General features: G+C 38.0%; 1 protein-coding gene across 1 annotated transcript; it reads right to left on the bottom strand.

Annotated features, from left to right (window-relative positions):
- Positions 1-9658: 9658 nt before the first annotated feature.
- On the bottom strand, positions 9659-15408 carry LOC110107899. The gene is made up of 6 exons (XM_020838341.1): positions 14115-15408; positions 12718-14052; positions 12212-12437; positions 12072-12115; positions 10029-10101; positions 9659-9827 (listed from the first exon to the last, which is right to left on the bottom strand). The coding sequence occupies exons 1-6, from the start codon at positions 15406-15408 to the stop codon at positions 9659-9661; spliced, it is 3141 nt and encodes a 1046-aa protein (XP_020694000.1).
- Between the last annotated feature and the right edge of the window lie 8099 nt (positions 15409-23507).

The raw sequence follows: 23507 nt of genomic DNA, 5'->3' as shown, positions 1-23507 counted from the left end.
TATGAAAATGGGAGGACCAATGTGCAGAAAATATACACATCTAAAATGATGATAATCAACATCAAAGTATAAATAAATGCACTTATATGCATCTAATCAGGGGTAAAAGATCTGCAATACATACAATCTCTCTACGAATATAGATATATGTACAACATGCCACCTGTGGGTAGATATAGAAGGACTTCAGTCAAACGAGAAGTCTATTCACTTAGAAGATAGGAAGAGCACAAGTGCGCAAGTAAAACCCTAGCCGCCTCGTCTCTGGCGATTTTGAGGCGATTCCGCTGTGATGCCCTCTGAAGCGTTCCGATCATCTTTCGGTCTCTTCTTCAAACTTTTTTGCATCTTCCCTTCACTGGTAAACTCGTTCCCTGCTCTGGCTTGTCCGCCTTGGGTCTTTCTCTAGTTTTTTCACCTGTTTTTCTATTTTTCGTTCGTTTGGTGGCTTGTTTGTGGTTGTTAGGTCGATCGGTAGGGGGGTGACGTCTCCGACGTCGTCAAACCCGGTTGTAACTTCTTCTAAAACTAGATCCTTTAAAGATGTGGTTTCGGCTGGATCCTCTTCTGCTTCGAAAGTTCATTTTGTTCACTCTTCTTTTAAAGGTTGTCCTGCTCCCATTTTTGAGGAAGCTGCTGTTCAGCAGCTGGCTGCACCTTTCGTTTTTACCCTGGTTGGAAAGTTTATGATTCGGAGGCCTAACCTGGATGTCATCCGTAAATTCTTTTTTGGTTTGAAACTTTCGGGATCTTTTAATGTTGGTTTGTTAGATTCTAAACACATAGCTATTCAATTATCCAATGACTTGGATTATAGCCGTATTTTCTCTCGTCGGTCTTACTACATTTTGGGTTGTCAAATGAGGCTGCTTAAGTGGTCACTGGATTTTGATGTGAGGGAGGAGTTCCCCATATCCCCAGTGTGGATAGCTTTTCTGAACCTTCGCTTGCATTTCTTTAATTCCCATATTCTTTTTGGTCTTGCCTCTGTTTTTGGGAGACCTCTTCAGATAGACCAAGCCACGACTTCTTTGTCGAGACCTTCTGTGGCTAGAGTGCTCGTTGAATTGGATGTTACGAAAAAATACCCACAAGAAATTTGGTTAGGTTCTGAAATGAATGGTTACTTTCAAAAGGTGGAAATTGAGAATTTACCCATATTTTGTTCTCATTGCAAGATGCATGGCCATGGGTTAAAGGATTGTTTTCGCTTACATCCTAACTTGCGTAATGAGAAAATTGGCCAGAATGATAAGGGTAAATTGATTAGTAAGGGTGCCGATGGCCCTATTCCTTCGGTTGAGAACGATTTAGAAAAGGAAGATCTATTTTTGGCGGCAGCTAACAGTGATAATGTGGAGGAAGGCAATGTTAATTTTAATTCTGCTATACCTAATGCTACCAATCTAGTTTTTAATATTTCTAATATTGCTCTTAATGAAAAGGTGTTACAAGAATCTGTGGAGAATCTTGAAGAGCTTTATTCCTACTGATGAGCTTCTTAGGATTAGAGGTTTGTTTATTACTTCGAAATGTCAATGTTGCTCTAATGTGGAAAGTTTACAGCATGTTTTTGTGTCTTCACCTATTGCTACCAAGGTGTGGGCTTACTTTGAGGACCTTTTTCGGGTTAATTGCTAGGATCCTAATGGTTCGGTTCAGCAATTGTTGATGGGGTGGATGGTGGGTATTAAAGGTCATATTAGAAATGTTATCCCTCTCTTGATTTTTTGGTTTCTGTGGTTGGCTAGAAATGATTCCCGTTTTAATGGCAATATGATTAATCATCATAACATTATTGCTAGAATCAAGGAGAAAGTTTGCTCTCTTTCTGCTGCTAAGCTGATATCTTTTAAAAGTTTTTATAAGGTTTTGTTTACTTTGGAGGCTTTTGGGATCCATTATGAGGAATTGGGTAGCTGTCATGGTACTTTCCCTGTAGTTTGGTTGAAACCTATTTTTAACTTTTTTAAGCTGAATTTTGATATTAATCTCTCTGGTAGTAGTTGGTGTATTGGTGGTTTGATTAGAAACAGTGCTGGGGAGTTTGTTTTGGCTTTTGCTGGAAAAACTCTGGCTCCTGATATGCGTTCTGCTATGCTCTTAGCTGTCTGTCACGGGCTTAATATTTGTGCTGGTTTAGAGATTCAGAATATTGTGATTGAAGGTAATTTGAATGAGGACATTAAAGCATTAGTTGAAGATGATATGTGTGGTTACTCTCACTTTTATATCTGTCGGGACATTCGTTTCTGGTTGGGCTCTTTGAATTGCCAGTTTTTTAATGTTTTTCCTATGGCTAACTCTGTTGCGAGGTACTTAGCGTTGTTTGGTTGCAAGTTTCATGGTATTACTGAATTATCTTTTAATAATCTCACTATTCAGATTAAAGGTTTGATTAATTTGGACAAGAACGGTGTGCCGTATGTTAATGTTCGTTAAGTTCTTCTGGTTGGCTGCTCTGTTCTGGGCTGCTCTGTTCTGGGTTGCTCTGTTCGGGTTTAGTGTTTTTCTGGTTCTCCTTTTTGTGTTTTTGGTGCTTCTGGTGGTGCCTGGGTAGGTGTTTTAGGGATTCCTGGGTTGTTTTCTTTCCAGGTCCTGCTTCCCTGCTTTCTCGTGGAAGGTTGGTTATCGCTCTTTTCCGTCTCCTTGCAGTTGGGGTCTCCTTGGTTGGTTTTTGATCAGTTACTGGGTTTGGTTCCAGCTGTTGTGTTTATGGTGTCTGTGCTTCGGGTTTGTTCATACTGAGGCTGATGTGTTGAAGGTTTTTTTACCCTGGCTTGTTGTTGGTTCTTATGAGAGTCGGAACTCCTATTTCTGTCTATTTTTGGCTTTTATTTTTCCCTGTTTGCTTCATTTCCTTCCTAGTATCTTTGCATGCCTCTTTTGCAAGTTTTTGGAGCTCCGCGCTCGTTTTGTGCAGGATACTCGTTCCGGTTGGTGGGCTATGCTGAATGACTTTATCATTTCCCTTTGTTTTTTATTTCTTAGAATGTTATTAGTTTTATGTGTAATTTTGAATAGTAGGGAACTCCGGCTCATTGGTTTTCTTTTCCTTTTGTTTGTAGCTCGTAAGAGCATTAGTGAGCTAGAGGTCCCCTTAAGGACTATGCAATTTTTTCCCTATATTAACGCGTAGGCCCGTTGGTGGGTTTTAAAAAAAAAAGGACTTCAGTCAATGCAGTGTCCTATAGTCATTTCCAGTCTGCGAATGATTACATCTACCTACAATAATAGTGTAGGTATTGTAAGGACTAGAACCACAATAAAATATGTAAGGAATGAAGCATACATAAATTCCTATGGGAAGCTATAAAAGACCCATTAAATATTCCAAGAATGCCCCTCATACATGCACCATAATATGCATGCACATAGGTACACAAAAAGGGGCAAATACAATCATACACCCGTGTGGGCCCTGAAGAGAATATTATTTGTATACACATGAAGCCCAAGGATGCTACATAGGTCAAATAGTGAGTCTAAGTTCAAGCCCGATCCTTCTATGCGGGTAGATGGGAGTCGACACGACATGAACCATTAAATAAATATGTGGTGACGAGGTCAAGAGGGATATTTATTTTATTCATTAATATGTGGCCTTCAATAAAAAAATTCACCAACAAAGGCATAAAGCCTATAAAATTTGATCCTCTGTCGACAAGTTGATAGAGTAAACAAGGTTTAATAATTTAGCATGAATGATCCCAAATATCCCAATGATGGTCGTGTTGAATGCAAATCTCAACCAGAGGGGTCCATTCCAAATATTTCAATAATGCCACCCAAAGTCCAAACTCTACAAAATTTTTAAAATCCAAAAAATAAAAAAAAATGAAAAATAACCCATCAAACCACTTAAAGAAAAATCCATCCACCCTCCGCAATAATTTGTTGAGGTGGATAAATTGAAAACTACTTTAGCTCACATAATGCTAATGTCTAGTCAAAAATATCATTATGATCTATTTTCAAGTAGTATCCTTCCAGTAAGGATGTGGTACATGTCTTCTAATCGGTAGTTTTATTGCCAAATGGTACCGCAGGATAAACAGTTATGACCCGGGGCTCTATGAACATAGTGGTTTTGCTGCCAAATGGTACCATGAGATAACGGTTATGATCATAGCCAATACATTCCTTAATGGAATCAAATCCTTGATATATGAATCCATAGAATATAATCGATAAGGCACAAAGTCCTCTATTAGCTAAGGTGGATTCAAATTTGTCCCCTTAAAGAGACGTCCACCCCAGGTCTATAAGATTCCCTTGGATGAAGAAATCCATGGCTGCCGACAATGATCCTTCTTTAAGGTTGGGTTGACTACCTCCCCTGACTAAGTAGCTAGGGACCATGTTGGCCCGGGATGATGGAACCATGGGATCTTGATCAGGTCTATCATCCATTACCCCCACCATTCGCTTTAAGTGCAAGATGGTAAAATTTTCAATTTTAAATACAAATCTCCGAACTCTCCAATTCTCAAGACCATGCTACTACTATATTCTAGATAACATGTATTTTTGCATATCTGATCGATGACTAGACTTAATAGAAAGCTCTTTTTTGTGATCATGAGGAGTAATTAACTATAGAGGCTTGTGCCTATAGGAAACTAGAACTCAGATCATAAATTCCTTGTAAAATGAGGGCAAAATCTCTGTGTAATGTCTTATCTACAAACTCATCAACCTTCCAAAATTTATCCCGGAACTTAATTCTATTAAAACTCCCCCTGAAATAGAAAAGCAAGTGGGCAGAGGCCGAGGCTGAATTTTCATAGCCCATAATATGGAGTATGAATACAGATAATCATTCAATTTTATGACTGTGAATAGTAAAAGCACAGTTATTCTTCACCACTACGCTTTTACTATTTATAGTAATAAAATCAAATGGTTCTCTTTGCACATACTCAATAAGAAATAATCTCTCCCCTTTATATAGAAAGCTTAAAATTGTCGGCTTACTTTTAGTGAGTTGATATATATTATTTATTCCATTTCATTATTTTTCTTCTGAGGATTTGGCCCATGCTCATCATTCCAGTCAGTTCTTTAACTCCATATGCTCATTCATGCTTAAACAGTATGGTTTTACTTAATCTAAATGCATTTCCCCCAGAAAGTCTGGTGGGGGAAGGGCAGAGTGAGCCAACAAGCTTGAAGATCTGAGCTAGATTATGGAACAACATAATAACCGAGCTTCTAATCTCAAAAAAAAAATTATAAGAATGTTGATGTGACTGACCACACCCTTTCATCCACAATCTTTTTCTTAAAAATGATCTAACAAAGTTATATGTTTTTCATTGGTTAGCTGGAAACTCTGTTAAATGCCAGTTACTAATTAATTATTACTAGCATGGACTTGTTCGCAATCTCATATGCATATGGTATTTTTATCTTGAATACCTATGCTTAAATATAAGATGAAATATATAATACTTGATTTCTTGTACTCCTACCAAAATGTAGTTTTTGTAAGACAATCATCAATCAATCTCTGTAGAAGATATAAAGAAGCATACACACTCGATCACAAACTACTTCATTATTATGATCTTACTATGAAAGATCAGGTGATTCATCAAGATGAACTTCCTTTATTCTTCATGCACCTACCCTTCACTATATAGCTTTCTTCTTGGAACTCATTGCATCCTCCGAGATAGATTTATCTAATCAACAAGTCAATGGTTTGATCATCTCAAATGCATAGGCTTCTATTTAAGCGAAAAATATAATACTTGATTTCCCAAACACCTATCAAAATATTATATTTTAAGAACAAAAATCAGCCAATCTTAAGAGAAGCTACTATGAAGCATACAACTTGCTCACAAAATACATCATCAATATTATCTATAATTGGTAGATCATGTGATCCATCCAAATGAATTACCTCGGCTTGTTCATGTGCTTACCTTCCACACTACCCCCTTTTGCTTGGAACACATGGCATCCACCAAGTATATCTATCCATACAGTATGACTATCCATAAATAAGGGTGTCAAAATGGGTATTCGGGTCGAATTCAGGTAAAACTTGGAATTGACCCAGTTCGACCTAGGACCAATACAACTAACAAGAACCTGACTCAATTTTGCAAACAAGTCAAAAATTAGACCATGACCTGACCAGTCAGGTTACCAGATTAACTTGACCTAACCCGCGAGCTTCAATTATAAGTGCTCACGGGACCATAGGATAGGGTGGGACCACAAGAGGATCGAGCACGGTCCATATGCAGAGGCATTGAGAGAGACAGGCAAGGGTGAGGCCGCATCACCAAGAGAGTGTGAGTCTGCTTGTGTTGGTGTGTACTGTGTGGGAGTTTTGAGAGGGAAAGTAACCTGTACAAGTGCATACATTGTGCATTACTAACGAGGCTACACTAGTATTGTTTATCACGGGTGTGTGTTGCCTGTGCTGATGCAAATCATTATTTCAAGGTCAACGACAAGCCAATTTTTGGTTCGTGGGTTAACCCAGACCTGACCCAATTTTCAAACTGGCCAAAAAATTCGAACCTGACCCGACCCCAACCAGTTTGTTAAACTGGTTAACATAAACCATAATTTTCTAGGTCGTGTTATCGAGTCGGGTTAATAATTGACACCTTCATTCGTAAAGACTCCACTTCCTAAAGCACTAAAGTAAATTCATCTGACTTATCCTTATATCATTCAATAATGCTTATTTAATATAAAGACTAATATCTAAATTATCTCATATTATTTCAAGACCTTACACATCTCTCATTTAGGGGTGTCAAAATTTGACCTAACCTGAACTCAAAATAAAACATTTCAGGTTCAGGTCAGCCCATTTCCCATATTGGTCTAGTTCGGGTTTGAAATTTCAACCCATTTATAAAGTCGGGCTAGGTTTGGGTTGACCAGAAAAATCAAAATAAACCCGAGTTGTCCCAAAAACTTGGCTACTGCAGTATCGAGCTCGCTCAACATCAACGATGGAGAGGGAAATAGAATCCTCATTACTTGTTGGCTGCCAGCTACCTGGCTCGCAGCCACCCATAGACCACAGTTCCCAATTTTGTGATTCCCGTACCCATATGTGCTAGACGTAGTCTCAAGACTCTTTGGGTGCTTGCCTGATGCCTATTGCTGTTGTTTTGCATCAGACCAAGCCCGATAGAACTGCACCTTAGCCAAGCCCTGCAATGGAGCAACCCTGATTCCCTCACCCAGAGGCTAGATTTGGTCTCACGCTCTCATAAATTTTGCTGTAACATTACCAATGAATATTTTATCGATTATTTTGCCAAAATTTTAGCGTATATTTAACCGCTGGAAAATCTGATGGTAATGACTTAATTTTTTATAGTGAGTAACGATCCTCCTCATAGATACTTTACTTCAAAGTTTGATCATAAGAAATAGCTGAACATTAGACCAAGTAAGTATAAACAGAGTGATGAAGGTCAGGGCCAGAGATCAATTCGACAAATGATACCATCAACACCACCTTAGAGTCAGCATCAGTCCCCCACTGAGTAGGGTTAGGGATAAACAAATACAGTTGTGGTTGGATTATTACCCCTTTACTAGGTATATTTATTTGGCATTATTTTAATTAAATTAATATTATTTATTATGAATTTTTTTATAAAAATATTTTAGGTGGCTTCCTGGGCATAGTACGAGGATCATAATAAATTATGAGAAGAGAGGATTTACTCGTCTCATGAATATGTTCACGGATATTAAAAGTCTGGGTAGCATCAATTATGGTTTGGTGAGGGAGTATGGGCTGATTTTGAGAAAAGCTTGGGTGAGCCTTGATTTCACCAAATTGAGAGAGCAGAATAAGCAAAATAGAGCATTTGATTGTGGGGGTTTATGAAGCTCTCTTCATACCGGTGGTTCAGTGCCTCATACTAAACATAGATGATGACTTGTAAAAGATTATTTCAATTAGTTTAATAAATATATGTATAATATTTTAACTATATTTTCTATTTGCAAAAAAGAGTAACTTGGTCGGGAGTTTGAACATTACTTAAGCTGCATACAAGAATTCACCAAAATCAAGGTGATCATCAGTGGGTTGATGAGAAGCCAAGAAAAGCTCACGTGAGTATAATTTTTTGAGTAATAATACAAAATAAATATAAAATTTATTTTATGGATTTATTCTCGGATGATGATTTTATACGATTTCAAGATAGTTAGCATTCTATTGGAGAGGGATCATCTTTAGGATCGACCAAGTAATCTGAGTATCAGACGTGGTCAGATGTTGTTAGGAGAAGGCAGACGGAGAGGGTTGGCTTAGGTTTGCAGGGACATGCTTATGAGAGCAGTACATCTACTTTAGTATTTTATGTTAAAGGAGGAATCATATGCTACTAGTGGGTAGTTTGTACTGCTTTTGTTAGTTTTCAATGCAGCTAAATGCTTATTTCAATAATAATAATAAAAAAAAGAATAATAGGGTAGCGAGGACCCTTACGATGATTAATTGTTGTTATTTGTTTGAAGAACTATTTGTTGTATTTGGAACATATGCATTTAAAATAACTTGTTTTATATTTTAAAGATTGTCTAAAAAGTTGAACTTTATTTTTTTAATATTTTATGTTTTGTGGATGTTAGTGTATTTCATATATGTTTTGGTGAGTATGGATTGTGGATGTTTGTGTTTTATATATTATGTTTTGAACTGCATGAGTATATGTATAAAAGTACTTCATATATGTCTTCAACTACCTACAGATTATTATGGGAATTTGTTTCGATAGAGGGGGACTATCATTTTTTTTGTATTTGCTACATGTTTTTTTTTGCGGCTAGCCGGCAGTTTAGCTACTGACAATAACAGTGATTTAACCACCGGTAATACTATCGGTACAAATCGGCAATCACTGGTAATTTTTGTGCCTAAATCTTCTGGCGTTTTTTGTATTTATTATCATTAAATAAGTCAGTTAGTCTCATTAGAGAATCAGGACCAAGTCAGAACTGGTCATAGTATTCCCATCACAAAGTTCACACAAAATCAATGTATATCACATATCATGTACTAATCCATCTTGGGGCCAACCTAGAAGGAACCAAACTAATCAATCATTAGTCATATATATCATCTCATCTGTCATCTATCATTATCTATCATCAGTCTTATCCATCATCAATCTTCTTTTCATCGATATTATCTATCATTAATCATTTTTCATCAGGCTTATCTTTCACCTATCATAGATCTTATCCATCGTATATCATCTATCATCAGTCTTATCTATCATTTATCATCTTTCATATCTATCATCTATAAAGAATTGTCACTCTCTGTCTATTAGTGTAATTAAGTAAATAAATTACATACTAACATCACCTTTTTCACATACATTTTATATCATTCATCTCATAATAATGAACATCATGTGCATATTGTTAGCACACTCAAATAGAATGTTCTACTAGTGGCCCCCTTACAGACGGCTCTGCTCCAGCCATCTACAAACACAGATCACTCACCTGTGGCTAACGGCTCTACCATCTAAAGGGATACCACTCTCTATAAATCATGATTACTCTTTACTTCTATAAAATATGTAACCTCTTCTCTACAATATCAATAAGATTATTTTATCTACAGTAAACATGTTTGTCAACTCTTCTTACGCTACTGATTTCTCTTCATGGTATCAGAGCCCTGAGCTCCACCGCCTTGTTTCTCCATGGCAGAACAAAGTTCATACTCTTCCAGTACCACTCCGGCATCCTCCTTATCTGCAACAATGGCGGACTTCATAGTTCTAGCTCCATTGAAGTTTCTTACGATGAATCTCCAACTTATCATCAATCTCCAACTCACAAAGGAGAATTATGCCATTTGAAGCCTGCAAGTGCACAAGCTCTTCACGGTGAATGGTTTTGATGGCTATCTCACAGGAAAACAAGTTCATTTGATCATACCTTCTTCATATCTCGAACTGAAGCTTTGGCTCCTCATCGACCAAACCTCATCGTCGCTCTTCTCTCAATCATTTCACCCTGAGTTCTTCCCTATGTCCTTCAGCTCTCCACCTCTGCTGAGATCTGGAACACTAGCCAATCTCTTGTAGCCTACCAATAGGTTGAGATTCATTCAGCTCAAAAATGAGCTACATAGCATCCAATTGAATGATTCCATGATGACGCAGTATCTCTCTCAGATAAAACAACTAGTTGACAACATTTTCTCTACCGGATCGCAAGTGGATAAAGAAGACATTATCATGTACATTCTCAATGATCTACCATCATCTTACAATCCCTTGGAAGACCTTTATCCACACCACACAACTGTTGATCAGTCTAGACACCTTGTATTCTCTTCTTTATAGTAAAGAAATACATGTCAACAACAAACTACAACGTGACATTCCTCCCGCTGCAGACAATGTAGCCTTTTCCTCAGGATGCGGCAGAAGCAATCGAGGCCATTGCAACTCTCACGGGTGCTCCTTCTCACCCAGACTGCAGTCCAATAGCAATCGCCCTCCATCCACACAGGGAAATACACGGCCTACTTATCAAATTTGTGGGAACACATTCCATTTTGCTCTTGATTGCTGGCATAAATGCAACATGAACTACTCGTCGTCGGGCCCTCCTTGAGCTCTTATATCTCAACCACAAAGTCACAACACTACTGAATGGATTTTGGACTCTGGAGCATCAAGTCACCTTACCTCAGCATCGAGTCATGAAGTCATTAGCTAAATTAATGGAGCCACAAACTACCTTTTATTAATGGATATTGCTACTATGTAACTTTCATTGATACTCACTCTCATTTTTGTACCTCAAAATTATCAAACTAGCCAGTTTCATCAGCTGTAAACCGACATCCACACCTATGGCTCTCAAGCCTTCCAGCAATGCAGACTCCTACATGCCTTATTACAATCCTTCCTTCTACAGGAAATTAGTAGGAGCGTTCATGTACCTCAAAATTATAAGGCCCGATATATCATTCGCCACCACCAGCATATGCTAATCTATGCACAATCCCTCCAACCAGAAATTTCAATCCCTCAAACATCTTCTCAGATACATCCAAGGCACACAAACCTTCAGGTTAACATTTCGAATAGGCGATCTCCAACTTCACACTTATGTTGATGCTTACTAGGCCGCTGACTGGTCAGATCGCAAATCAATTTTTGGGATGAGCTCCTTTCTCGGACTAAATCTCATCTCATGGCAAGTTAAGAAGAAACCAACCGTCGCCAAATCCTTGAATGAGGCTGAATATCGTGCTCTTTCCACAACCACCTCCGACGTTATCTGGCTCCACCGACTGTTACAAGAATTTCAGGTTACTCAGCTACATCCAACTCCCATTCATTATGACAACACCTCGACAATTGCTCTCGCTCACAATCCAGCCTTCCATGCCAAAACCAAACACATCAAGCTAGATTATCATTTCATTAGTGATCACATATAATCCAAACAAGTCACAATTCAACATATTCACTCTCTGGATCAGCCAGCGAACATCTTGACTAAACTGCTTCCTCTTCTTCTCTTTCAACAACTCCGAACGAAATTATCTGTCCAGAATCTGGACACTAAATTTGCGGGGGGCTGTTAGCACACTCAAATAGAATGTTCTACTAGTGGTCCCCTTACAGACTGCTCTGCTTTAGCTGTCTCAAATGTAGATTACTCACCTGCGGCTAATGGCTCTGCCATCATAAGGGATACCACTCTCTACAAATCATGATTACTCTTTACTTCTATAAATCTATAACATATTCTCTACAATATCAATGAGAATGTTTTATCTACAATAAACCTATATGTCGACTCTTCTTAGGCTCTCTGATTTCTCTTCACATATCGAATACAATTATTAGTACATATAGATAGATTGAGTATACTCATATATATGCATGCATTATGTCCCAAAATGAATGTCATGCTTAATGAAAAATAATCATATACAGATTCAGTACATTTTTTTTTTGGGGGGGGGGGGGGAATTTGGGGTGGGGGGGGGGGGGAAATTTGGGCTTGGCCCTTCTATTGAATCAACAAAAAATTACATCTGTGATAAAAATCACCAAAAGTAGGCCAAAAGAAGTAAGACCTGAACTAAGTAAAAAAAACACAAAAAAAACTAACAGCAAATAGAAGCTGTTGAAGCAAAATAAAAGACTATGGAGGAACAAACCAAAATTTGAACCTGCTCCCAAGCCAATAAGGGCTGGACTCAGAATAAAGATAGAAGACGAAATACCCTGGTTGCCCGAAGACCATCCAAGGGACCTGCAAAGGGAGCCTCATCATTGTCCAGTCAGGCCAGTAGGCTTTAGACGAAGGGACAGGGACAGGAACCCGATGATGCAACCAGCACGGCCAGCTCATTAGAAAATTTCCAAAATTTCTGTATAATTCTTCCATTTCATAAGCTTCATATGCAGATTCCTTTTGATACTTAACAAAACAGTAGTCTTGCATAGATATTTCCCTCCAAATCTTCTATTGTTCCTTTCTTTCCAAATATAGTAGATAATACAACAGATAGCCACCTTTAAAGGTTTTAAAACTTCTTTTTTCTCGTGGAAAGCTTCAGTTAACCAGTCAAAAAGTTGCATAATAGAAGGTCTAAAGAGAAAGATGCACATCCCAGGGATAATACTCTTAAGAATATCAAACGAAAAGAGCATTCAAAAAATAAATGGGACACACATTCCTTATGAGTATTACATAAACTGCAGCCAAGAGGAACATGAATATTTCTAGTAAGGAGAGCATGTGCAGTCTTTAAACCCCCAGCTAAAGCAAGCCAAACAAAAACCGTATGTTTAAGAATATGTCCCCTATGCCATATCATGTTAACCCAGCAGCAGTCTGATTTTTCAGAATAGAATTCATCTATAAAAAGTTTGAAACAAACATTTTTACTATTGTTCCAAGACAGACAAGCACCAAAACTATCCGAAATCTGCATGCCATAAAAAACCTGATGATGGGATGTATGAATTTTACCGGAGAGATCCCAAGTGTTTCCAAAAATGAGCTCAGAAAGAGGAATATCATGAATGATATCAAGGTTAGCATCGCCAATAAAAGCCCCTAACGTGAGGTTATGGCACCAGTGATCCCATTTAAGAGAAACAGTAGAGTTTTGAGTGATAGAGAATTTAAAGCAATGTTTAGAGTCCACAGTAGTTTTACAGATTGATTTCCAGAGTTTAGATGCAGAAACCAGAGGCGCCTTCCACGGAGATCTGTATTTGGTAAGAAGCCAGATGGAAAGAGGAGTAGTGCAATTATACATCCTGAAGATTACAGAGCAGTGGTAAGCAAACTGCAAGGCTTGTATAGAAGGGATACCCAGTCCACCTTTGGATTTAGGATTGCAAATTTTGTCCCAAGAGAGCATATGAAGCTTCTTTCCAGAGTTAACATCCCCAAAAAATAGAAATCTAGAGGATAATTTTTTATAGACTTTGTATATAGCTTTAGGCAATATAGAACCACGTATCCAATATGCTATAGTGTTTTGTATGGTGAATTTCAAGTATTGTAGTCTACCAGCAAAAGACAATAAATTATCTTTCCAGCCATTAAGTTTCCTGTTTAAGCAATCCAGCAGAGGGAGGAAATCACCAATTTTAAGCCAATAAAAAGAAAGAGGTATACCAAGGTAGGTAATTTTATCTACTATGGTGTGAATAGATAGCTCATGACAAATATCAAGGTGATTTCTCAGATGTTTAGGGAACATGATAGAGCTTTTTTCATAATTGATGTAGAGACCCGTGGAATTAGCAAAGTCCCTCAGCACCGAAGCAAGAATTTTACAGTTATCAGTTGTGGCCTCCCCAAAGATCAAAACATCATCTGCATAGAGCAAATGAGTAAGAGAATAATTATCAGTAGTAACACCTTTGAAACCCCTCCCCTCAAGAAGATTGGAGAAAGCATCCATGACCAGACAAAAGAGGTAGAGACTAAGAGGACACCCCTGCCTCAACCCTGCAGTAGAGGAGAAGTACCCTTCAAGAGCACCGTTAAGAACTATAGAATAATTCACATCAGAAACAAAGCTTTGATCCAATTTACAAACACATTAGGAAAACCTTTTTGCAAGAGCCTAGCCAACAGGAACTGTCTAGAGACACAATCAAAAGCCTTTTTAAAGTCTAATTTGGCACAAAAAAAAAGATTGGCGCCTCCTCTTTTCCCTGCATAATAAAGGATATCACTAGCAAGCAATATGTTGTCAGTCGACACTCTAGATTTCACAAATCCCGCTCGGTTGTCCTTGACAATCAAGCACATAATCGGTTTTATCCTAGCAGCCATCACCTTGGTGATAATTTTGTACAAGACATTACACAAAGCTATAAGCCTATAATCAGATATACTGGCTGCATTTTTATGTTTAGGGATAATAGCAAGTGCAGTAGATTTAACTCCATTAGGCATATATCCTTTAAGAAAAAAGGAATGAACAGCCCTGCAAATAGTAGGCCCAAGGATATGCCACCCCGTTTTATAAAAATGGAAGTTGAAGCCATCAGGCCCCAGAGCAGATGAGGAGGAGCCCGAAAATACCGTATTTTTTATTTCATCATCAGTCACAGTAGAGATAATAGAAGATACATGAGCATCCGGCAAAGCACTGCCTAACGGGAAAGAGTCCAATTCCAGAGAAGCAGGTGGAGTAGGATTGTATAATTCTTGGAAGTACTGTATAATGGAATTAACCACATCAGCTCTAGTGGAAAGGGGATTACAGGCAAGAAGATTAACAACAGATTTGGTGCCACCCATTTTAGTCCGGATCTTAGAATATAGGAATTTAAGGTCGTCTTCCCCATGTTTTAACCAGTTGACCTTAGCCCTTTGAATAATCCACGAGGCTTGCAAAGAAGATAAGTTTGCAAGCTCATCATTAGCATCCTTGTAAGCAAGATTCATAAAAGTATTGGTAGGGACAGATTGCAAAGCATCCAGAATATACTTTTGCTTATGAAGACATTGATCCATATGCTTACTGATAGTAGAAGAAGTGGCCCAATTTTGAGTTTTGAGACTACTCTTTAAAATTCTCAAACTGTTACATAAGTGGGATAACGGATTTCCCGAGATAGGCAAGCAAAAAGAGTCAAGAAGAAGTTCCCAGTACTTATCAATTATAGACCAGTAATTTTTGTATAGAAATCTGTGGTTCACCTGGAAATTCCTACCATAATGAATAATGATTGGACAGTGATCAGAACAGGATGAACTCTGGTAGGAGCAGTATGAATCAGTGAAAGTTTTAACCCAACCTTCATTAACCAAAACTCTATCAAGTTTAATGTGTATAGGATGATCCGTACATTGATTGAACCAAGTAAATTTGCAACCAACAGAGTGCAAATCCATCAGGCTGTTATTGAATATCATGTTATTGAAATCTAATAATGCACCAAAACTCTGTATTCATTGATACATACAGAGATATGTGCTCGGGAGAGAAGGAGTCGTCTGCGAGGCGATTTTAGGGTTTTTTCTGCTGACTCGCTCCCGCCGCCACCTCCTCCTCTGGCTAAGCCAGAGGCTTCTCTCTTCATCTTCTAATGGATGCTGCTCTCCTAGCTTCGGACTTTCCCCTGCTCGGTTCGTCTTCTGGTAGGGCGGTTCTTCCAGCTCCTAAGAACTGGAATCAAGTATTTGCTCCCGACAACAACTCCCCGAAAGCTTTCAACTTCTCCCACTTCCCTTCGGAACCTGAGATTATTCCATTCTCGGGGGAAAATCTTTCAAAGGGAGGTGAGGACTGGAAACTTTGTTTAGTTGGTTATTCGATAGGGAGACGACCTTTTTATGAGTCGTTGTTGGGTGCTATCAAAAAGACTTGGTCCTTGAAAGGCTCTGTCCAGTTACTCTCTCTAAACGATGGTTTTTTTCTCCTGCGTTTCTCCTGTGTAGAAGATTTTGAACTGGTATGGTCTCGTGGAGTTTGGTTCTACTTGGTAAACCGTTTGTGCTCCAGAAATGGCATCCTAAGTTTAAACCGAGAAAGGAAGACTTCAAGACAGTTCCGATCTGGGTGAAAATCCACGATCTTCCTCTTGCTTGCTGGAATTCGGAAGGCATCTCGCGGATAACCAGCAAGATTGGTGTCCCTATAGCCGCAGACAATCTTACGAAGCTTAAGACTCGACTCACGTATGCTCGAATTTGCGTCCTAGTTGACTGCAATGCTACCTACCCGGATGAAATTCAAGTTTCCTTGGATGGTGATGTGGTAAGCTTGTCTGTGCAATATGAGTGGCGCCCTTTCCCTTGCTTTCACTGTAAGTCGTTAATGCATTTTTCATCTTCTTGCCCTTCAAAACCTAATGTGGATTCTAATGGTAAAGTTAATGAAGAAACAAAAAACAGAGGTCGGAGCTTTAGTAGATTCCCTCGGTCCCGCAACCAGTCCAGAACTCAAAAAATTTCTAGACCTCCTCTCTCTAAACCTGTACCTTCAACCGACATAGATCACATTCAAGATTCGACCCCTAATATGCAAGGTGCTCATACTGTGGTTGATCAAGCCTTGTATTACCAACCCCACTCTCCCTCCTCTCTTAAATCTGCTCCGCTACAAATGGTTCCTCCCCAAATCACCTCCTTCAAAGATACCCAGCTTAATGCAGATGCTATTGTTTCGACAATTCCAAACTTAAACTCCCCTAACAATGATACTTCATCTTCCAATAGTGTCCTAAACATTAAGTCTTCCTCAGTTCAAAAAGCCTTTATTTCTCCTAACAAATTTGATGCACTGAACACTGAGAAAGAATCCACCACCCACACTGAAGATCTAACCGAGAATGATAATGCCATGTCTGAAAAAGCTGTTGATGGTGGTCAGCTTTCTAACCTTAAAATGGCTGGTAAGTCGAAATCACAACAGCCTACGGTAGCCTCCAAAAAATCTGCTAATGGGAAGCAGGTCAAAAAAAAACCCCTCTCAACAAAAATCCTAATGTCTTTTCCACCCATAGCGGTGTGGAACATCAGGGGGTTTAACCGGCCTGATAAAGTTTTGTGTTGCAAAAGGCTTATTGACTCGTTCAAACTGGATATGGTCTGCATATTAGAGAACAGGATTCATACACAGTCTTTTTGTGATCCGTTTTCTTCGAAGCTTCCCACAACCTATTCCCGAATGAGCAAAGTTGTCACAACTTCCATCTGTCAAACTCTGGGAGAATTTGGCTCAAATGGAATCCTGCTAAATTTCAATTCATTCCTTCTCTGATCACTACTCAACTGATCTCTGGCTCTCTACTGGTTGGGAATTCTCCACTATCAACTCTCTGTTATATATGCTTCCAACAACTGTCTGGACCGTAAAATTCTGTGGGAGGATATTGCTAAGGTTGCTCCTATTGTTGATCTCCCTTGGACTCTTATTGGGGATTATAATTGCTGTAGGTTCGCTTCGGAGAAAGTAGGTGGGACTCCCATTCCTAATTCAGTACATTTTCACCTGATCATTTTACCGTTAATATTTTATTACTCAATTTATATAAAATGACATACAAGTCAATTTATATTTTCTTCCTACAGTTAGTTTTCTTACTCAAAAACCAGATTTTATTGGAAAAGCACGCGGGAATGCTGAAGAATGCCCATGAAACCTTTGGCTCACTCTTGAGTGCGCTAAAACTGTTGACGCATTCATTGCTTGCGCAGAACTGTTTAGCATTTTCTAACTGCGCCAAAATCTCTAGCGCATCTACCCTTCTTAAATTTAGCTATTATTATTATTATTATTATTATTATATATTTTTTGTAGTTTTCAATATTAAAAAATAAAACACAAGGAAACAAGTCATATGATTAGCTGGCAAGGTAGACAACCTTGCAGCCCTTAATCGACGATTGTCATGTAGGAATTCACTCCTTATATTAAACTATTTAGAGACCAAAATTCGTAGTCCAATTTCCTTATCTTTACAGCTTTAAATGTTTTTTTGCGTTATTTTTAACGAAAAAAAATGTCAAGAAAGCAACGATTGGCATTTGCAGCCTGTCCATTTGCAGCTATTTGGTATGGCATTAACCTATGATAGACAAAAAAGAATGTTTAAAGTTCTTCTTAAAAAAAAACGATACCAGCTAAAAATAACGTAGAAGATATTCCTCTAAACAAAATAAATATGTCGTGGAATTTTGGACTGGTCGCAGCTCATCTTGGTCTATTAATTTGGAGCTTTGATTATCAACCAAAAAATCTTCGATTCGAGTTTTATGTAGATGATGTGTGTTAGTTTATCTTTATTAGCCTAAGTGTTCCAAAAAAAATTATAAAGGAACATAAAATTTGAGCTAAATCATATTTATTTAAATGGTATAAACATATTTTTCATTATTAATCTTCAAAAAGAATTAGTAATAACATTTACTGTTTCAGAGTGTTTAATATTTCAAGAAAATAATTAATTATTAAGCCCTACGTATTTCTTCCTATAAAAGAATGAAGAAACTTGCACTCCATCCTCACCCTTCGCCTACAACGTAACCAAATCAAAAGCCTAACATTCATACAGAGATAGAAAGCAAGCTAGAAATAATCCATGGCGTTCACACGTAATATCATTCTCCTCTTCTCTGCCATCGTCCTCCTCAACCACATCTCTATTACCACTGGAAATGCCAATGATATTGAGGTGATAATAGATGTTGAGCACAACAGTGCCGTACAGGAACTCGGAAAGTTCGCTGTCGAAAAAGAAAATTTACAAAACTCATTGATTTCTTTTATCGAGGTGGTAAGTGCCAAGCGATGGCCGGTTGGTAATGGTTTTATGTACTTCCTCAATATTAATTCCAAGAAGAATATCAATGATGTCGAAGTTGAAGGATCCTTCTTCGCGTATGTGAATGTGCAATCAGATGGCCGAACCTTCAAGACTGGGATCTTCCAGGCTACCACGAGTTGAGCAAAAAACTCTTTTTGCCATTAAGTGTGGATTTTAGCTCTTTTGTGTGTGGGGTGTTTGTGTGCATGCTTATGATAATTTAAGTTCTGTGAGGTTTTTCAAAGAACGACGCTTAGTTAATAAATTTGTAGTAGGGTTGGTGGGTTTGGATCATGTATTTCAGTTGAAATTGTTAAGTTCCTAGTTCTTTGTATCTTCAGAGTATGATCTAATGAAATAAGTGATGAGCAGATTTTTCTGTTTGTTGGGAGATTTTGTTGAATCCATTCAATCAGATTTTTATTCAACAATAAAAAAATTTTATTTTTTTTCAGATGAATAGAATATAAAGTATTTATACATCACACTTATTTTTAAATAAATTCGAAAATTTATTATGATCATTTAAGTCTAATATTCTGACACAAAATATTTCATGAAATTAAGACTTCCTTCGCTTGTTTTTGCTGATATTCTGCATTTTCTATACGTTAATGTTAATTACGCCTAAAAGGTTATTCCCAATAATCATTACACTATGCCCATGCATGTATCTCAATATTCTGAATTTCCTCTGAAACAATTTTTATTTGGAATCAAGAGAATGTTTCTCCTAGTTTATTCTCTTCCCTCTTTTATACAAAGTCAGTACGGGAATTTGTTATTGATGCCTGTCTGATTTGAAAGATTGGCTCTACTTTAAGCTCCCATCATAGAGAGATTATTACGTGCGGAGTTGGGACACAGAGAACTGTTCCGTTTTGTGATTGTGAATAGTAAAAGTACAGTAATTACCACCACTGTGCTTTTATTGTTCATAGTCACAAAATCGAACCGTTCTCTGCGTCCGGACTCCGCGTGTAATCTCTCCCCTTTGTGCAGCAAGCTTAAAACTGTCGGAATACTTTCAATGAGTGGAAATATAATCTTTATTCCATTTCAACGTTTTGCTTTTAAGGATTTGGCCCAAGCTCATCATTCCAATCAGTTCATTAACTCCATATGCTCATTCATGCTTAAACAGTACGGTTTTACTTGGTCTAAATATGTTTGCCCCATAAAGTCTGGTGGGAGAAGGGCAGAGTGAGCCTACAAGCTTGAAGATCTAAGCTAGATTTTGGAACAAAACACAATAACTGAATTTCTAATCTCAACAAAAAATTATAAGAATGTCGAAGTGACTGCCCACACATTTTCATCCACAATCATATTCTTATAAATGATCTAACAAACTTACATATTCTTCATTGGTTACCTGGAAACTTTGTTAAATGCCTATTACTAAGAGCGTCTCCAGCCGATCGGCAAACACGCGAATGCAGATCCACTGACTTCCCAACCGAACGAGATTTTTTACGGCATTCATATGCTGATGAACAGTGCGACGCCAATACGCCATATTTCTTTTTTAATATATGATTGATTTTTAATTTTAAATGTTTAAGTATAAATTTATATTATAAATAATTAAAAAATAAAAATTTAGAAATAAATTATTTTTCAAAAATTAAAATGTTTTTTATATAATTATTTTTTAAAAAATAAACATTAACATAAGAATTACGATAATTTCCATATCATACATATTTAATAAAAGACATTGAGTACTACAATACTTAAAAAAAAATATGCTAGGAATATGCTAGGAATATTCTTTTTTTTTGTTAGAAAATGAAGTTCGATTGGAGTCAAGTTACTGCAATTTGGAGTTTTACAGCATTTTGGAGTGGATAATGAGTTTTTCGGTTGGAGATGCCCTAATTAATTATTGCAAGCAAGGACTTCTTTGCAACCTCATATGCATATGCTATTTTCATCTTGAATAGCTAAGCTTAAATATAAGAAGAGAATTATTGATATATCCTTAAAAAATTATCTTGATCAGGCACGAATCTCAAAACAAATCAAGTTATAAAATTTTAAAATTAAATTCATGACCATCCAAGCTCTTATTTCAGAAAATTTATCATCAAATTGAGCATCTCGAAAGAACGAACCCAACAACATCAAATTTGATTCAATCCGAGCCCAAACGGGTCCAAATCGAAGACTCAAAGCATCTTTGGAATGATCAAACTATAATTTGCATGACCAAATGGTTTCGAAAGGTGACATGCTTATAGTCGAATCGAGCGACTGGACAAGAAAAATCCAACGAGCCCAAGATTGCAGAATTTTGATATCATTAAGACATTTAAATACCTAGTAAATGATTCATGATCAAGGGGATCAATATCGGCCATCCATTCAAATCTCTACAAACTTAGCCTTGATCTCCCTCCTATTTACTGGTCATGTCACTCTTAGAAAACTATAAATAGACCCAACGCTCTTCATTAAAGGGGAGGGAAGCAATTATGAGAAGGCATAGAAAAACATTATTGCTCTCTTGCTACCCGACTTCTCCTCGACCACCGTCAGACCACTGACCATCGCCAAATAATTGCCGGACTTTTGCCCCGTCACCGAATGATGCTTGACTTTTGTTCGACCACCAACTTATGTTGGACTTCCACCTGGCTTCCAATTATTATTATATTTACATATGGTCATCAACTAATGTCGGAATTCTGACCGGACATCGACTGACATCACACTTACACATGGCCACCAACTGACGTCGGACTTTTGCCTGGCCATTGACTGACACAAGACTTCCACCTTGCCATTGAATATAGTCCTTTTGACCTCCGTCACTACACAACAATCTTTCTAACCCCTATTATCCACCGATTACGGTCCTTCTTACCTCCATAGTTAGACAACGGTATTTCTGATCTCCACCGATCACTGATTATGTCCCTTCTGAACTATGTCATCGGACAATGATATTTCTGACCATCGTCTCTCGTCGACTATGTTTCTTCTAACATCTGTTGCTAGACAACAACTTTTTTTAGTTTACTACTATCACCCATCGATAATGGTCCTTCCAACCTTCGTCGCCTATCGACAGCAGTCTTTCCGACCTCCTTCTTGAGAATATGATACTTCCAACCTCCACCACCAAACAACAGTCCTTCCAACCTCTGTTGTCAAACTATAATCTTTTGTCCCCTATCACACGTAGACTACGAGTCTGCCGACGATGTGGGCTTCGAAAATTCGGCCCCGACCTCCGCCCGCACTGTTGATTGCTTATTTTCTACGGCAAGGGAATTTTAATAGAATTAAGTTTCAGAGTAAATTTTGAACGCCAGATAAGACACTACCTAGAGATTTCGCTCTCATTTTGCGAGAACTTTATGATATGAGTTCTTGTTTCCTATAGGTGCAAGCCCCTATAGTTAATTACCCCTCCCACTAATAAGAGAGAACTTTCGATTAAGGCTAGTCATCAATCAGATACGTAGAATGTACGTGTTATCTGGCATATAGTAGCAACACGAGTTTGAAATTTGAGAATTTGGAAAAGTTTGAAGGGTTTGAAGGTTTTGATATTTAAAATAAAATTTCACCACCTTGCACTTAAAGTGGATGGGGGGAGAATGGATGATAGACCCGATCAAGATCCCATGGTTTCGTCATCCCGGGCCATCATGGTCCCTGATCTACTTAGTCAGAGGAGGTAGTCGACCCAACCTAATAGAAGGATCCTTATCGGTAGCCATGGGTTGCTCCGTCCAAGGGTACCTCGTAGACCTGGGTTGAATGTTTGTCAAAAGGGACAAATTTGAATCCACCTTAGCTAACAGAGGGCTTCTGTGCCCTATCAAACATATCCTATTGATTCATATCTCAAGGATTTGATACAATTAAGGAGCGTATTAGTTTTGGCCATAACCGGTATTTGGTGGTGCCATTTGACGGTAAAATCACTCGGTTCAGAGGGCCCAAAGTCATAACCGTTTATCCTGCGGTTCCATTTGGTGGCCAAACTGTCGGTTAGAGGACACGTACCACATCCTTACTGGCAGGAGATTATTTGAGAATGGATCCTAGTAATATTTTTGACCAGGCATTTAGCTCTATGTGAACTGAAGTAAATTTTAATTTTTTCACCCTAGCAAACTATTGTGGAGGGTGGATAGACTTTGCTTTAAATGGTATGATGATTAAATTTATATTTTAAATATCTTAGAGTTTAGAATTTTGGAGATTTTGGTGGAGTTTTGAAATTTTGATGGGCATTTGAAAATATTTGTGAACCCTTTCGGTTGAGATTTTCATTCAACACAACCATCATCGGAGTGTTTGGGATTATTTCCATTTGATTAAATCTTGTCAACCATATCAATTTGCTAATAGGAGATCAGGTTTTATAGGCTTTGTGCCTTTATTAGTGAATTCATATTGTTATAGGTCTTGAAGGCCTAATATAAATGCTTTAAAATAAATACATCAATCACCACAATCGTATATTTGTTTGAAGGTTCGAACCCTACCGAGTCCTATTTATCCGCGTAGAAAGATCGGGTTCGAACTTGAATTCACTTATTGTCCCGCGCAGCATCCCTATACATCACGTGTGTACCAATAACACGCTCACCGGGACCCATGCGGGTGTTTGGGGGCATTTTATAATTATTTGTTGAACTTTATCGACTCCTATTATCACAACCC

The sequence above is a fragment of the Dendrobium catenatum genome, unplaced genomic scaffold (genome assembly GCF_001605985.2).
Source record: "Dendrobium catenatum unplaced genomic scaffold, ASM160598v2 fragScaff_scaffold_488, whole genome shotgun sequence".
NCBI classification, from domain to species: domain Eukaryota; kingdom Viridiplantae; phylum Streptophyta; class Magnoliopsida; order Asparagales; family Orchidaceae; genus Dendrobium; species Dendrobium catenatum.
Note: the sequence above shows the minus strand (reverse complement) of the source record. Positions and strands in the feature narration are given on the sequence as shown.

Coding starts and splice junctions, on each gene's coding strand:
- LOC110107899 (XM_020838341.1), bottom strand. CDS start 15,408: ATGGATTTGCACTCTGTTGGTTGCAAATTTACTTGGTTCAATCAATGT. Junction 12,438..12,717: donor ATGTAATACTCATAAGGAAT/GTGTGTCCCATT, acceptor CTGCATATGAAG/CTTATGAAATGGAAGAATTA. Junction 9,828..10,028: donor GACATAGGGAAGAACTCAGG/GTGAAATGATTG, acceptor ATTGATGATAAG/TTGGAGATTCATCGTAAGAA.